Source organism: Anguilla anguilla, chromosome 5 (genome assembly GCF_013347855.1).
Source record: "Anguilla anguilla isolate fAngAng1 chromosome 5, fAngAng1.pri, whole genome shotgun sequence".
NCBI lineage: Eukaryota > Metazoa > Chordata > Actinopteri > Anguilliformes > Anguillidae > Anguilla > Anguilla anguilla.
Window position 1 is genome coordinate 65,415,073 of NC_049205.1, and position 16,333 is coordinate 65,431,405.

General features: G+C 52.9%; 1 protein-coding gene across 8 annotated transcripts in view; it reads right to left on the minus strand.

The window, feature by feature from the left end:
* Positions 1–203: 203 nt before the first annotated feature.
* The window catches only part of ctnnd1 (catenin (cadherin-associated protein), delta 1), a 32,597-nt gene continuing 16,467 nt past the window's right edge, over positions 204–16,333 (minus strand). For 4 of the 8 annotated variants that reach the window (XM_035417744.1, XM_035417749.1, XM_035417750.1 and 1 more), the window contains 17 exons: positions 15,778–16,073; positions 15,130–15,390; positions 14,372–14,618; positions 13,873–14,095; positions 12,771–12,957; positions 12,237–12,354; positions 10,781–10,940; positions 9,188–9,205; positions 8,087–8,155; positions 7,483–7,610; positions 6,180–6,330; positions 5,527–5,722; positions 4,976–5,166; positions 4,389–4,442; positions 4,178–4,260; positions 3,886–3,940; positions 204–3,153 (listed from right to left, as the gene is read on the minus strand). In XM_035417744.1, the coding sequence (XP_035273635.1) occupies positions 3,098–3,153; positions 3,886–3,940; positions 4,178–4,260; positions 4,389–4,442; positions 4,976–5,166; positions 5,527–5,722; positions 6,180–6,330; positions 7,483–7,610; positions 8,087–8,155; positions 9,188–9,205; positions 10,781–10,940; positions 12,237–12,354; positions 12,771–12,957; positions 13,873–14,095; positions 14,372–14,618; positions 15,130–15,390; positions 15,778–16,073 (2,493 nt within the window). In that variant the 3' untranslated portion in view covers positions 204–3,097. Of the gene's footprint in view, positions 3,154–3,843; positions 3,941–4,177; positions 4,261–4,388; positions 4,443–4,975; positions 5,167–5,526; positions 5,723–6,179; positions 6,331–6,351; positions 6,637–7,482; positions 7,611–8,086; positions 8,156–9,187; positions 9,206–10,780; positions 10,941–12,236; positions 12,355–12,770; positions 12,958–13,872; positions 14,096–14,371; positions 14,619–15,129; positions 15,391–15,777; positions 16,074–16,333 lie in introns of those variants that run through there. The other 4 variants (XM_035417747.1, XM_035417746.1, XM_035417748.1 and 1 more) reach the window with 4 other exon arrangements.

The window sequence follows — 16,333 nt, forward strand, 5'->3', positions numbered from 1 at the left end:
TGCTTTATATGTTGAGTTGTAGCCGCACAATTCTGAGTGTGGAAGAGTAGGCTCTGCACAGGTGTTAATGCGGCCATCTCACATTCACACTCAGGGTAAGGCTGACTTAACCACACACAGCACAGCCTGCACATCAAACACATGCTTCTCACTTCAACATCACGCCACCTTCATGCACTCAGAAATCACAGCACAAAGTCAGCTCTGAAAAAAAAGATTTTTATTTAAAAAACAAAGAAAACAGTATTGCTAGTTACATACTTCAGTGAAAGAAATGTGCAACTTTAAAGAAGGCAAAGAGATGTTTTTTAATGATTTAACTATCAATTAGTGTTATAATGGCTGAAAAGCTGAGCCATGGCCTCCGCTTAAAGAAATCATCCATATAATTTCAGAATTAAAAAAAACTGATTGCATAAGCATTTACCAACCGCACCCTCAAAACAAGAATCCCCAAATCTTAAGACAATATATATATAAAAAATGCATAAAAACCCGAACAAAAAAAAAAAGAAAAAATTAAAAAGGATTTTCTTTTCATATAAAGTTATATGTGCTTAATTCTTTTTATCAAAAACAAAACAAAACAAAAAAAAGATCAGGTCTATACTCCCAATCACTCCTGAACATAAAATTTCTCCCAAATTGTAAAGCGGTGAGAAAGGCACCCACTCTGTCCCCCTCCCCCATGCGCCCGGCCCTCAGTCCCTCCAACGGTCTCTGAGCCCGCCCTGCAGACACGGCCTTCAGACCCACTGCAGCGCTGAGACACAGCACATCCAGCGGCAATCTGCCAAGCGCTAGCCTTATTAGAGCAAACGGCCTCCAGGAACTAATCAATCACCAGTCAAACCAGCCGTCCTTTCAGGCAGGGTTTAAATAAAGTAGTAAGGCTATAGGAAACCCTGTGTGTGGGCGGAGTCTAGCCGTAGTGTGATGGCAAACCCTGTGCGTGGGCGGAGCCTAGCCGCAGTGTGATGGCAAACCCTGTGTGTGGGCGGAGCCTAGCCATAGTGTGATGGCAAACCCTGTGTGTGGGCGGAGTCTAGCCGTAGTGTGATGGCAAACCCTGTGTGTGGGCGGAGCCTAGCCATAGTGTGATGGCAAACCCTGTGTGTGGGCAGTGCCTAACTGTAGTGTTTATTCAGCCACTTCCTGGGTTCTGAGACCAAGATGAACAGCCATATTTCTGCAGCGATGCCTCATTACTGCAGTAAAGTCCACAGTTACAAGACCAAAAACTACAAATCCCATCAATACTGGCAGAGACCCTGGTCTTAATGCAGTCTCTCCATCCTGGACACAATGTAGTGAGAACCTTGGAACCTTTCTAAGCGGAACCCCTTGGACCATAACAAGAATTAGAAACGGATTACTAATCTGCGGCCGTTTCAGTTCAGATTAAACAGGACTCCCGCCCCCGGGGATAAATCAGGTACTTTCATTCTACATAAATACATAAAACGCACTATTATCCAAATAATGTCATCAGCCCGACCACACCCAGAACGAGGCTGACGATCAGACTCCCAGTGCCTATATTGTAGGACCAAACATTCATCTGTAGATTTTTCTACTAAACCTGAGGCTACAGAGGGTCTGAAAGGATCCTAAATTCATGCTCAACTTCAGCTAATGGCTCATTTTGGCTTCCAATATGGAGTTTTTACAGATAAGAGAGCGGATGTTCACAGATTTACAAGGAGCCGGTGCCACATTGACATAGGGGGGGGGGGGGGGGTGGGGAGGTGAAGGAGAGTGAGAACAGAATAGGAGGGGGAAGGAAAGGATATTAAAGTATGAGGGAGGTGGAGAGGAGACACAGACGGTCTTAAGTTCAGAGAAAGCTCATCAATCTAAAGCAGTATAAATCAACAGGAAAGCTCTATACCACAGTCTCTCTCAATTTACATACTGCGGGGCCACAACTGCTAAATTGTATTTACAGGAAAGGGTCCAAAACAAACGTCCAATGAGCTGCGAGGCTGGATGCAGGGGGGAGGGAGTAAGGAGGATGGCATCAGCAGGAAGACACGCCCCCTTGTGAAGAGTCAACACTACGAACCATTACCACATCAGCAGTAATTATGATTGTCAGAAAAAGAGTGCTTTGAGGAAAGAGAGCTTTGAATAAAGATGGAGACTGCGCTGTTTACAGATTGCTGCTGCGCCCAAGAGATTCCCACAGCCTACAGGGACCGGCCATCTGAACACTGCCCAGAGGCTCCTCCCTGGTACACTACACCACTCACCAGAGGAGACACCTCACAGTTGCGCAGTGGTGTTGGGTTGTTTGGTCACTGGGCCCCCCTGGTCTAAAAGGAGAGACCTTACAGTTCTACAGTGGTGTTGGGTTGTTTAGTCAGTGAGGCCCCCTGGTCCTAGAGGAGTGGCCTTACAGCTATATAGTGGTGTTGGGTTGTTGGGCAAGTGGGGCCCCCAGGTCTTAGAGGAGAGACCTCACAGCTGTAGTGGTGTTGGGTTGTTGGGTTAGTGGGACCCCCTGGTCTTAGAGGAGAGACCTCACAGCTGTAGTGGTGTTGGGTTGTTGGGTTAGTGGGGCCCCCTGGTCTTAGAGGAGAGACCTCACAGCTGTAGAGTGGTGTTGGGTTGTTGGGTCAGTGGGGCCCCCTGGTCTTAGAGGAGAGACCTCACAGCTGTCTTACTAGGGAGGCCGAATGGCTGCAGAGTCATAAGTGACCTGCACAGAGGACAGATGGGTATGGGATCGAGTCCCGATGGGTGCCAGTTGTGAGGGCAGACAACACTGCAGCACAGGGGACAGCACACACAGCCAGTCTGTAATGTGCATGCTCTTTAATAGCTGTGCAGTCTCTCCTGTTAGGGTGCAGTCTCTCCTGTCAGGGTGTAGTCTCTGTGCAGTCTCTCTCATGGGGTGTGTGGTTTATGTGTGGTCTCTCTCAGATGCATGTGTGGTCTCAGTGCGGTCTCTCCTGTAGGGGTGCAGTCTCTATCAAGGGGTGTGTGGTCTCTATGCGGTCTCTCCTGTAGGGGTGCAGTCTCTCTCATGGGGTGTGTGGTCTCTGAGTGGTCTCTCCTGTAGGGTGTGTGGTCTCTATGCGGTCTCTCCTGTAGGTCAGCAGTGGCAGGCGGCAGGCAAGTCTCTCTGAGTGATGCAGACCATCAGTTTTTCTGCAGCAGGGAGAGAGAAAGAGGGAGGGGCTTAGTGAAACCTGCATGAGGGGCGGGGCTTAGTGAAACCTGCATCTGAGGGGAGGGGCTTAGTGAAACCTGACGTCTGAGGGGCAGGGCTTAGTGAAACCTGTGGCTGGGGGTGGGGCTTAGTGAAATCGGTTGCTGGGGGTGGGGGTGGGGCTTAGTGAAACCTGTGGCTGGGTGTAGGGGTGGGGCTTAGTGAAACCTGAATGAGGGGTGGAGCTTAGTGAAACCTACATCTGGGGACAGGGCTTGGTAAAAGCTGTGTCTGGGGACAGGGCTCGGTAAAAGCTGTGTCTGGGGACAGGGCTCGGTAAAAGCTGTGTCTGGGGACAGGGCTTGGTAAAAGCTGTGTCTGGGGACAGGGCTCGGTAAAAGCTGTGTCTGGGGACAGGGCTCGGTAAAAGCTGTGTCTGGGGACAGGGCTTGGTAAAAGCTGTGTCTGGGGACAGGGCTTGGTAAAAGCTGTGTCTGGGGACAGGGCTTGGTAAAAGCTGGGGGGGCTGGGATTAGTGAAACCAGCATCTGGGGAGGGGGGGAGGGAGAGAGCCTGTACAGCTCACATGCAATCAGAGGGGCGGGACAGCACACAGAGCAAAAACTAACCAATCACATGAGGGGAGGGGCACTAACACAGACACACACACTAGCCATGCAGACACGTACCACGCTGTGACATGCAGGGAGTGTGGGGGGGTTAGGGCTAACCATCGTAAGAGTCAACCAGAGGCAGGGAGCCCACTCTGGCCCCATATAACTCCCCCTGAGAGAGGGAGAGGGAGAGGGGTCAGTGAAGGGGAGAGAGAGAGAAAGAAGAAAGGAGTGAGTTAGTGAGTGATCCCCATCCCTTCAGCAAAGACAGCAAAGACAACAGTGTGCCACTAAGGAGAAATGTGTGTGTGTGTGTGTGTGTGTGTGTGAGACTGCGTGTGAGTGTGTGTGTTTGTGTGTGGGTGGGTGTGGACATGCGTTCGTGAGTGCACGTGTGCGAGTGTGTTACCTGTACATCATCTCTGTCTGCCATGTCCAGAGAATTGTCTAAAGTATTTCTCCTCTCTCTGGGATCTAGTGTGGAGTACGCATCTGTAACAGAAACCTTACATCAACAACATACACCAATACCAGCCCATTACAAACACACACACACACTAATACCAGCCCATTACACACACACACACACACACACACACACACACACCACAAAGCCTCACCTGGTCCCATATCATTCAGAGGGATCATGTCAGCCTCTCTGTCCATCTTCTCTCCTACACAGACAGACAGAGACCATTAAACATGCACCTGCTTCAGAAACCACTTGGGAGCCATGGGGAGGAGCCAAGGGGGAGGAGCAGCTAAGGGGAGGGTTACGTGCAGGTTAACAGAAGTAGTTAACAGTGTTGTATATTTCTTCCTTATGTGTACTTAGCGATTCTTCTAAATTTAATTTATCGTTTAATCTCGCCAACATGAAGTGAAGATAGAAGCTGTGTTTACCTTGTTAACCTGATTATTTGTTGGCTAACCCAAGCCTCCCCTTACAGGCCTGTAGCCCCTCCCCTCACAGGCCTTTAGCCCTTCCTCTTACAGGCCTTTAGCCCCTCCCCTTACAGGCCTTTAGCCCCTCCCCTTACATGCCTTTAACCCCTCCCCTTACAGGCCTTTAACCCCTCCCCTTACAGGCCTTTAGCCCCTCCCCTTACAGGCCTTTAGCCCCTCCCCTTACAGGCCTTTAGCCCCTCCCCTTACAGGCCTTTAACCCCTCCCCTTTAGCCTCTCCCGTTAGGGGCAGGATGCTCACCACGATCCATGAGTGGCAGGGTGCTGTCCTCGTAGGCCCCGTTGCTGCGGGGTGCAGTGGGGGGGTTCAGGTTCACCATGAAATCCGTCTTTTTCCAGCCGTCCTTCTCCAGCGTCTTACGGAGCTCCTTAAAGCCCCACACCGTCTGCAGGACCTGCCCCGCCCCTCGAACCTCACGCTCAGTCCGGTTCCTACGGGAACAGCCACATCGTCACACACACACACACAAAATCCGCAGCACCTGCCCTGCTTCTCAAACCTCTGCTCTCACTGGTTACTCCATGCTGTAATTACTGTGCAATAGCCAACACGTCCAGTTACTGCATATTCCATCACTGCCATGTAATTACCGTGTCATAACATACCCATCCAGTAACTGCATACTGTTACCATATAATTACTGTGTAATAACTTGTGTGCCAGGTTACTGCATGTGGTGTAATTACTGTGTAATAACGTACCTGTCTGGGTACTGCATATGGTGTAATTACTATGTAATAACTTACCTGTCTGGATACTGCATGTGGTGTAATTACTATGCAATAACTCACCCGTCCTTGTTGATGAGCACCAGCCTCTCGATGCCCTGCGCGGCGCGCAGTGTTTTGGCGGCGTCCACGCTGGAGCCCAGCACCTCGGCCAGCGTGCTGAGCACGGACACCACCGTCTCCTCCGACAGCGCGCGCACCGGCTGCTGCTGTCCCACCGCCGGCAGGTTCGCCACCAGGTTCGGCACGGCGTGCTTCCCTGCACAGAGAGCAAAGCGCTAACGCACCACACCGCTGCAGCTACACATCTACCAATATCTACAGCTATACACCTATGCTAACATATACAGCTATACATATGCTAATGTATACAGCTATACACCTATGCTAACGTATACAGCTATACATATGCTAATGTATACAGCTATACAAATGCTAGCATATACAACTATACACATGCTAACGTATACAGCTATACACATATGCTAACTTATACAGCTATACATACGCTAATGTATACAGCTCTACACATGCTAACATACACAGCCATACACATGCTAATGTATACAGCTGTACACATGCCAACATATACAGCTATACACATGCTAACGTATACAGCTACACTCATGCTAATGTATACAACCACATACAAGCTAACACATACAGCTATACACAGGCACACAGGCACATGCGTGTAAATACACAGGCAGACTCACCGAGCAGGTCCCTGTTCCTGGCGTCGATGGCGAGGTTCCTCAGGGCTCCAGACATGGCCCGCACCACACGGTCGTTCCCGTGCGTCAGCAGCTCCGTCATCATCGGCAAGCCCTTCTCCTGCCGCAGCACCGCGCGGATATAGCGTCCATACTGAGAGAGACACATACACACACATTACACACACACACACACACACACACACACAAGCCCTTCTCCTGCCGCAGCACCGCGCGGATATAGCGTCCATACTGAGAGACACACACACACACACACATTACACACACACACACACACACACGCCCTTCTCCTGCCGCAGCACCGCGCGGATATAGCGTCCATACTGAGAGACACACACACACACACATTACACACACACACACACACACACACACACACACACACACACACACACAAGCCCTTCTCCTGCCGCAGCACCGCGCGGATATAGCGTCCATACTGAGAGACACACACACACACACACACATTACACACACACACACACACACACACATACACGTTACTCACACACACACATATTACACCACACACACGTTACTCACACACATAATACACACACACACACGTTACTCACACATATTACACACACACACCTCACACACATATTACACACACACATATTACACACACACATTACACACACACACATATTACACACACACACACACTACACGCACACACATTACACACACACACACATTACACACACACACGTTACACACACACGTTACACAGACACACTCAACTCACACACACAATATACACACACACATTACACACACACACACAACTCACACATTACACACACACACAACTCACACATAATACACACACACACACATTACACACACACACGTTACTCACACACACACATTACTCACACACGTTACGCACACACACACAACTCACACACACATATTACACACACACACACACAACTCACACACATTACTCACACTACTGACAGAAACACAAATGTTTGGGCTGTGGTCGGGGAGGAGGGAGAGGCGAGTAGGGGTGCGGTGGTGTGTGGTGGGGGGGTAGGGTGCGGTGGTGTGCGGTGGGGGGTTAGAGGTGTGGTGGTGTGCGGTGAGGAGGTAGGGTGCAGTCGTGTGTGGTGGGGGGTTAGGGGTGCGGTGGTGTGCGGTGGGGGGGTTAGGGGTGCGGTGGTGTGCAGTGGGGGGGTTAGGGGTGCGGTGGTGTGCGGTGCGGGGGTTAGGGTTGCGGTGGTGTGTGGTGGGGGGGTAGGGTGCGGTGGTGTGGGGGTAGGGTGCGGTCACTCACGGTCCAGCGCCCAGCACACAGGTTCTGGACGGCTCCAGCTGCAGCCTCCAGCACCACGGGGTTCTTGCTCTCTTTCAGCAGGGAGGTGTAGACGCGCACCACCTCTGGCTGGAACAGCAGCTCGAACCCTGCACCGTGGGGGGGGGCAGAGACATGTTACTGCGAGCGCAGGACCAGCCAAACTGCTCTAGTTCACCCAGCAGGCAAAGACACACTAATCAGCATGGCCCATGCACTGGCTGCTGGGTAAACAAGGCTTCCACGCGGCCAACCCATTAAGGAAGCAAATGGCATCCCAGCATGCACCGCGCAGGTAAAAAAAAATTCTGGACTGGCCTGCTTGCCTGTAATTATGACTAGCACGGCTGCAAGAAGAAACCTCCCTGACTGTGAAAGAGGGGTGATCGTTTGGCAGAAAACTGACTGACCAAGACGGCCCACTATGCCCGTTTTGCAAGCCAGTAGCCATGGCAACCAAAACCTGTGTCACAAGCGGACTGAATTACTGCTAGACGTAATCCCAGTCAGACCAAGACTGTGCAGCAGTTGTTCAGACTGGGGTTAGAACTGAGCACAGACAGGTGCACGAGCAGTGGTATGTTACCTTTGGCAGGTGTGGTCCTCTTTGGAATGTCAATCATGTCCGCAGTGGGGTCATCAGCCTCTCTCTTCCCTAAAGGCAGCAGCAAACAGAGCAGAGGTAACCAATCAGACACAACAACACTGCAGATTTAACCCAATCACACGCCTCAGTGTAAACACAACAGCCAACAGAGCAGGAGTAACCAATCAGACACAACCACACTGCAGATTTAACCCAATCACGCGCCTCAGTGTAAACACAACAGCCAACAGAGCAGGAGTAACCAATCAGACACAACCACACTGCAGATTTAACCCAATCACACACCTCAGTGTAGAAAAATAAAACACGTGATCTAATAAGGGAGCCGAATGGATGAGCAGGTGGAGAACATTGTGCACGAGATCCTGCAGTGAAAACAAGGCAGCTGATGGCGCTGCTACCAGTTGACAGCCAATACAAGCCAACTACATTCCATTCATTAGGCAGAGGGTCTGGTCTGATTTAATACAGCGGAAGCATCTGGCTGATTATTATGAGCAGCAGCGTTAACAGCATTCCCAGACTGCCACGCAGAGACATGGCCAGGACAACCCCAGGCCAAGTTAACTATGGCAATCAAAAAGTACAAATTCTAAACACTTATATCCATTATGTATGGACAGCCAGCGAGTTTAAAATGAAGGATTAGGTATGGCTGTGACACCACCTGTGCTATTCACTGGTTTGGTTTGGATAATTTAGCAAAGTAATAGAAATCTTTTACTGGCGTAACATCTCACAATCAACAGCAGATAAATACTTGGGCTACTTGGCCAAGCTCAGTGACCCGTCAGAGACCGCACTCTGCAGCCAAGCGCCATTTTATCCGCAGCGTGAGGACAATCCGAGCCCCAGGCGACGGTGCCACCCGAGCTGCAGCCGTTAAACATTTACGCTGCGCTTCACTGGCAAGCAGACGAGCGCGCTCACAGGGTCCTCCACTGCTGCTCTGCTCTGATTGGTGGAACGGAGGCAGGAGAAAGAGGCCCACTGCGCATCACATGCACCACCGACAGACAGACAGTCAGACAGACAGGCAGACAGGGCTGCACATGCACACGTAAAAGCGAAAACTCTTACCTTTAGAAAACCACTCGTCTACCAGGACAGAAGGCAGCAAGAGGGAAGGAAAGAGCGAGGAGAAAAAGAAAAAAATGGGGAAATTAATGGTAAATTAGGAGAGAGAGAGAGAGAGATTTTGGTATGAGAAATGACCCAAACACCCAAGTGCCAACACCCTTTAAGCAACAAGCTGTATTACACCCCAGCAGTGAACCCCAAATCCTCCAATCACTGCAGACACAGAGCTCACTGAGCCTTTAACTCAGCACAGAAACAGAGATCCCACTCATCACTGCCAACACTCCCAAAATCTTCAGAGCGCACCTTTCCAACAGAAACCCCACATCCCCACACACACCAGCAAGGGGCGCTGCAGGGTTGGGGGGCAGTAGCTGCAGGGTGGGGGGGCAGTAGCCGTAGGGTTGAGGGGCAGTAGCTGCATGGTTGGGGGGCAGTAGCTGCAGGGTTGGGGGGCAGTAGCTGCAGGGTTGGGGGGTAGTAGCTGCATGGTTGAGGGGCAGTAGCTGCAGGGTTGGGGGGCAGTAGCTGCAGGGTTGGGGGGTAGTAGCTGCATGGTTGAGGGGTAGTAGCTGCAGGGTTGGGGGGCAGTAGCTGTAGGGTTGGGGGGTAGCAGCTGCAGGGTTGGGGGGCAGTAGCTGCAGGGTTGGGGGGCAGTAGCTGCATGGTTGGGGGGCAGTAGCTGCATGGTTGGGGGGCAGTAGCTGTAGGGTTGAGGGGCAGTAGCTGCAGGGTTGAGGGGCAGTAGCTGTAGGGTTGGGGGGTAGTAGCTGCAGGGTTGAGGGGTAGTAGCTGCAGGGTTGGGGGGCAGTAGCTGTAGGGTTGGGGGGTAGCAGCTGCAGGGTTGGGGGGCAGTAGCTGCAGGGTTGGGGGGCAGTAGCTGCATGGTTGGGGGGCAGTAGCTGCATGGTTGGGGGGCAGTAGCTGTAGGGTTGAGGGGCAGTAGCTGCATGGTTGAGGGGCAGTAGCTGCAGGGTTGGGGGGCAGTAGCTGTAGGGTTGGGGGGTAGCAGCTGCAGGGTTGGGGGGCAGTAGCTGCAGGGTTGGGGGGCAGTAGCTGCATGGTTGGGGGGCAGTAGCTGCATGGTTGGGGGGCAGTAGCTGTAGGGTTGAGGGGCAGTAGCTGCAGGGTTGAGGGGCAGTAGCTGCAGGGTTGGGGGGCAGTAGCTGCATGGTTGGGGGGCAGTAGCTGCATGGTTGGGGGGCAGTAGCTGTAGGGTTGAGGGGCAGTAGCTGCAGGGTTGGGGGGCAGTAGCTGCAGGGTTTGGGGGCAGTAGCCGTAGGGTTGGGGGGCAGTAGCTGTAGGGTTGGGGGGCAGTAGCTGCAGGGTTGGGGGGCAGTAGCCGTAGGGTTGGGGGGCAGTAGCTGCAGGGTTGAGGGGCAGTAGCTGCAGGGTTGGGGGGCAGTAGCTGCAGGGTTGGGGGGCAGTAGCTGCAGGGTTTGGGGGCAGTAGCCGTAGGGTTGGGGGGCAGTAGCTGCAGGGTTGGGGGGCAGTAGCTGCAGGGTTTGGGGGCAGTAGCCGTAGGGTTGGGGGGCAGTAGCTGCAGGGTTGGGGGGCAGTAGCTGCAGGGTTGGGGGGCAGTAGCACGCTGACCTTTGCCCTTGCGTGAGCTGAAGCAGCCAGTCTTCTGCGAGGAGCTGGGGGCGGGGCCCTGGTTTATGGGCGCGGCCTCCTGGTAGCGCTCGAACCCAGGGATCTCACGGTGGACCTGATAGGACAGGTTCCGCAGAAGGCACACGCTGTTCTCCGTCAGCTGAGGGACGAACCACACCATCCCGACTGAGTCTCAAATATCGTCAAATTCTTTCATTTTATAAACAAACCTTAAAACTAAAGAAACAAAAACTAATTTATGAAACTTCTTACAGGGTTAAAATCAGTTCTGGGAAAAATGGAATACACCCAAAACACCCAAAGAATCAGCTATTCAAAATGGTGAAATCTGTAAAAACCAAATACAGAAACCGCAGAAACCATATACTTAAAAAACTACATACAGAATTCTCTCAGGATGATCTCAATTTGGAACAAAAACTACTACTTTGAGAAAAGCTGAAGATACTTGAATCAATGATCAAGGGACAATCAGAATCCTCTAATGGTGTAGGGGGTAAAGAGTATGTCATAATTAAATAAATATGTAAAAAAAACAAAACTAATTTCTTCACACCGGGGTGTGGGGTGAGGCAGGGCTGCAGTTTGAGTACATTGTTCAATCTCTATACCAGGGATCAGCAACTCATGGTCCTCGAGGGCCGAGAACTGCTGGTTTTCCACCCTCCCTTTGCCTGGGAGTCAGGTGTGAAGACCAATCTGGCCAATCAGTAGCACTAATTACCCGGAAGAAGAGAGAACCAGGGCAGGATTTGGATTTGAGGGCCAGAGTTGATGATCCCTGCTCTACACCAATGAGTTAGCGGTGTTACTGGAACAATCTTCAGCTCCTGGCCTCACCCTTAGCACAGAAGTTAAATTCTCGCTCTATACAGATGACCTGGTCCTGCTGCCACCCACTGAACAAGGATTGCAGCAGAACCTGGATCTGCTGGAGCAATACTGTCAGAACTGTCAGAACCAAATTATAAAACACATCAAAAACTCCTGTTTGGACCATTGGAACAAAGAAACACAATCCCAAAATAAAATCTCTTCTCTGTTAGAGACACGGAGCAGAGATGGAACCATGATCAAGTACAGGCTCAGTGACCACACATGCAACTGAAAACGCAGATTAAAAAAACTCATGGTTACTAAAAGAAGAGCAAATATGTTCACTGTAAGACAGGAGAAAGAAACAAGAGATGCACTTCCTCCTTACTCGCACAAAATATTTACAAATTACAAAAATATTTCCACAAATTATCCCCAATTATAAATAATTTTATTTGCCTGTCAAAAGAGTGTAGTACTATTAGGAGAAGAACCAACAGCCCTAATTGCAGCAGTTTGCTTCAACAAAACCATAAGATACAGACACCCACCCCCCCCCCCCCCCCCCAGACACACACACACACACACACTCGCGTGAGAATGAATCCAGCCTGGGTACCTTGTTATCCACTTCTTTGCGGTCGATCTGTGATTGGACGATGTACATAACCGAGTCGACCAATCCGGTGCATTCCCTCAGCTTACGGCGAGCCTCGCTGCGCTCCGAGCTCACGTTCCTGAGAGGGGGGGGGGTGGGGGGGTTGGGGGGGGCAGGGGAGGGGGGGTTACTGCTAGGGGGGGGCGACATAGCTCAGGAGGTAAAAGCGGCTGTCTGGCAGTCGGAGGGTTGCCGGTTCGATCCCCGCCCTGGGCGTGTCGAAGTGTCCCTGAGCAAGACACCTAACCCCTAACTGCTCCCAATGAGCTGATTGGTACCTTGCATGGCAGCCTTTCACCGTTGGTGTGTGAGTGTGTGTGTGAATGGATGAATGAGAGGCATCAATTGTAAAGCGCTTTGGATAAAAGCGCTATATAAATGCAGTCCATTTACCATTTACTGTGAACTCTCAATAAAGTGGGTGGGCTGTTACTGTTGCCTGGCTCTCTCAGTAAGGGGGGGGGGTTAATTGTGGCCTGGCGCAGGTGAGCCTACCTGAGGCAGCCGGTGGTGTTGGTCAGGGACGCCTCCCACTCCAGGTGGCGGGGCTTGCAGCTCTCCTCGGCCCCCCCCTGCTCCAGGCCCGAGTGCAGCACCATCACCTCCGTGGACAGCGCGTTCAGGGCGTGGTCCACAATCTCCATCTTCACCGAGTCGTGGGACGACAGGTTCCACAGGGTACCTGGGGAAGGGGAGTGAGGGCCATTCTCAAAAAACTGGATTCTAGCTCCCACAATGCAGATGTATGCAAGTTACCTGTGATGGTGTCGGTCAGGTGTATGTACAGGTGTATGTACCTGAGATGGTGTCGATCAGGTATTGGTACAGATGTATGTACAGGAATAGGTACCTGTGATGGTGTCGGTCAGGTGTGTGAACAGGTACAGGTACCTGTGATGGTGTTGGTCAGGTGTATGTACCTGTGATGGTGTCTGTCAGGTGTATGTACAGGTATTGGTACAAGTGTATGTACCTGTGATGGTGTCGGTCAGGTATTGGTACAGGTGTATGTACAGGTAGAAGTACCTGTGATGGTGTTGGTCAGTTGTATGTACAGGTATAGGTACAGGTAGAAGTACCTGTGATGGCGTCGGTCAGTTGTATGTACAGGTATAGGTACAGGTAGAAGTACCTGTGATGGTGTCGGTCAGTTGTATGTACAGGTATAGGTACAGGTAGAAGTACCTGTGATGGTGTCGGTCAGTTGTATGTACAGGTATAGGTACAGGTAGAAGTACCTGTGATGGCGTCGGTCAGTTGTATGTACAGGTATAGGTACAGGTAGAAGTACCTGTGATTGTATCGGTCAGTTGTATGTACAGGTATAGGTACAGGTAGAAGTACCTGTGATGGTGTCGGTCAGTTGTATGTACAGGTATAGGTACAGGTAGAAGTACCTGTGATGGTGTCGGTCAGTTGTATGTACAGGTATAGGTAAAGGTAGAAGTACCTGTGATGGTGTCGGTCAGTTGTATGTACAGGTATAGGTACAGGTAGAAGTACCTGTGATGGTGTCGGTCAGTTGTATGTACAGGTAGAAGTACCTGGGATGGTGTCGGTCAGTTGTATGTACAGGTATAGGTACAGGTAGAAGTACCTGTGATGGTGTCGGTCAGGTCCTGGTCTGTGGCCTTCCTCAGCAGACGCACCAGCGCAGGCACCCCGTCGCAGTTCTTGATGGCGATCTTGTTGTCGTGGTCTCGGCCGTAGGAGATGTTCTTCAGGGCTCCACAGGCAGCGTGGTGCACCTCCTTTCTGGGGTTGTCCAGCAGAGACACCAGCGAGGGGATCCCCTTCATCCTCCGCACCTCCGACTTCACCTGGGGGTTAGGGTCAGGGTCAGCAAGCATGTCCCGACAGCACAGCCAGGGGGGTCTGGGGAGCTGAACACCCTCATTTGGAGTAGTTACAGTGTTGTTCCTCTAGGTGGGGTGTAGTTACAGTGTTGTTCCTCTAGGTGGGGTGTAGTTACAGTGTTGTTCCTCTAGGTGGGGTGCAGTTACAGTGTTGTTCCTCTAGGTGGGGTGTAGTTACAGTGTTGTTCCTCTATGTGGGGTGTAGTTACAGTGTTGTTCCTCTAGGTGGGGTGTAGTTACCTTGTCGTTCTTGTAGGTGAGGTGCTGCAGGAAGGCGGCAGCATTGCTCTTGACCGGGTCCAGGCGGTAGTTGAGCATGGCGATGACCTCGGGTAGCTCCGGCTGTCTCCAGCCAGTCGGAGGGGGGCCCTTGCGCAGGGTGCTGTCCAAAGAGGCCATGCTGCCCCTCTCCCCCTGGGCCAGGGGGGCTCCTCCACCCCAGTAATGCATTTCGCTCATGTCCCGGTCCAGAGCGCCCTCGTAGCTCCTGAGCACAGAGCACACGGCTACGGTCATTACGAACCCCCAACACCAAGGTCATTACGACCCCCCCCCCCCCCCCCCCCCCAAGGTCATTACAACCCCCCCACACCAAGGTCATTACGACCCCCCCCACCAAGGTCATTATGACCCCACCCCCCCCCCCCCCCCCCCCCCACCCCACCCCACACACCAAGGTCATTACGAACCCCCAACACCAAGATCATTACGACCCCCCCCCCCCCCCCCCCCCAAGGTCATTACACCCCCCCCGCACCAAGGTCATTACGACCCCCCTACACCAAGGTCATTACGATCCCCCCACACCAAGGTCATTACGACCCCCCCACACCAAGGTCATTACGACCCCCCCCCTCCCCCCCCCCCCACACACACACCAAGGTCATTATGAACCCCCAACACCAAGGTCATTACGACCCCCCCCCCCCCCCCCCAAGGTCATTACAACCCCCCCACACCAAGGTCATTAGGAATGAGCCCACGGAGCACAGACTCACCCCACTCTGCGGGGGGGCCCGTAGCGCGCAGGGCCCAGGCGGGGCACGGTGCCGTAGTGAGGCGGGGGCCCCATGCCGTAGTCGGGCTCGTCGTAGCCCAGGCTGCGCTGGTCGTCCTCCAGGCCGTAGGGCTCGGGGACGAAGCGCTGCAGGTCCACGTTGCTGCCCATGCGCACCTGCGGCTGCGCAGCGTAGGGGTCCAGCTGCTGCCGGGCCGGGCCACGGTACCCCGAGTCCAGCGTGCGGTACCCGTCCACCGGCCTGGGGGGGCGGCATGCTCGCTTCAGCTCAATGATTCAGTCACACAAAAACCCAAAAACCAAACATCCATAGCATTTCAGACCAACTGGGGGGGAGGGAGGGAAAGAGGAGAGAGGGGGGAGAGGAGGAAAGAGAGAGAGGGGAGAGGAGGAAAGAGAGAGGGGGGAGAGGAAGAAAGAGGAAAGAGGGGTGAGGAGGAAAGAGAGAGGGGGGAGAGGAGGAAAGAGAGAGAGAGGGGAGGGAGGGAGGGAGGTAGGGGAAAGAGAGAGAGGGGAGAGGAGGGAGGGAGGTAGGGGAAAGAGAGAGAGGGGAGAGGGGAGGAGGAAAGAGAGAGAGGGGAGAGGAGGAGAGAGAAAGAGGGGAGGAGGAAAGAGAAAGGTGGCTCACCGGTAGCGCTCGTCCATGCGAGCCCCGCGGCTCAGACTGGAGTAGGCCTCAGAGGGGGGCCCGGGCCGGTAGTCCTCGTACCCCGCCGGGGGGCCGTAGTGGTAGTTCCGTGGTACGGTGGAGGTTGGGTAATCCGCCACCCCGCCCCCACCCTGCCGGTACATTCGGTCCACGGTGGCATAGCCCCCGTGCCCCATGGGGGGGCCGGTCACAGGGGGCCCGTCGTCCAGGGAGAGGGTGTCTGACACGGACGGGATGACGGTGCGCGTGGTGATGGTCTTCACCACCTTCTTAACCTGCAAACACAGAGCGAGCGTTACACACCCTACCCTGCACGCACGCACGCACGCACGCACGCACGCACGCACGCACGCACGCACGCACGCACGCACACAAGCACACACACAAACACACACAAACACACACACAAACACACACACAAACACACGCGCACACACAAACACACACAAGCGCACACACACACGCACGCACACACACACACCGCTAACCTTTCATATGAACAAGTCTTAACTGCCAGAGATTTAGTGCTCCTGCA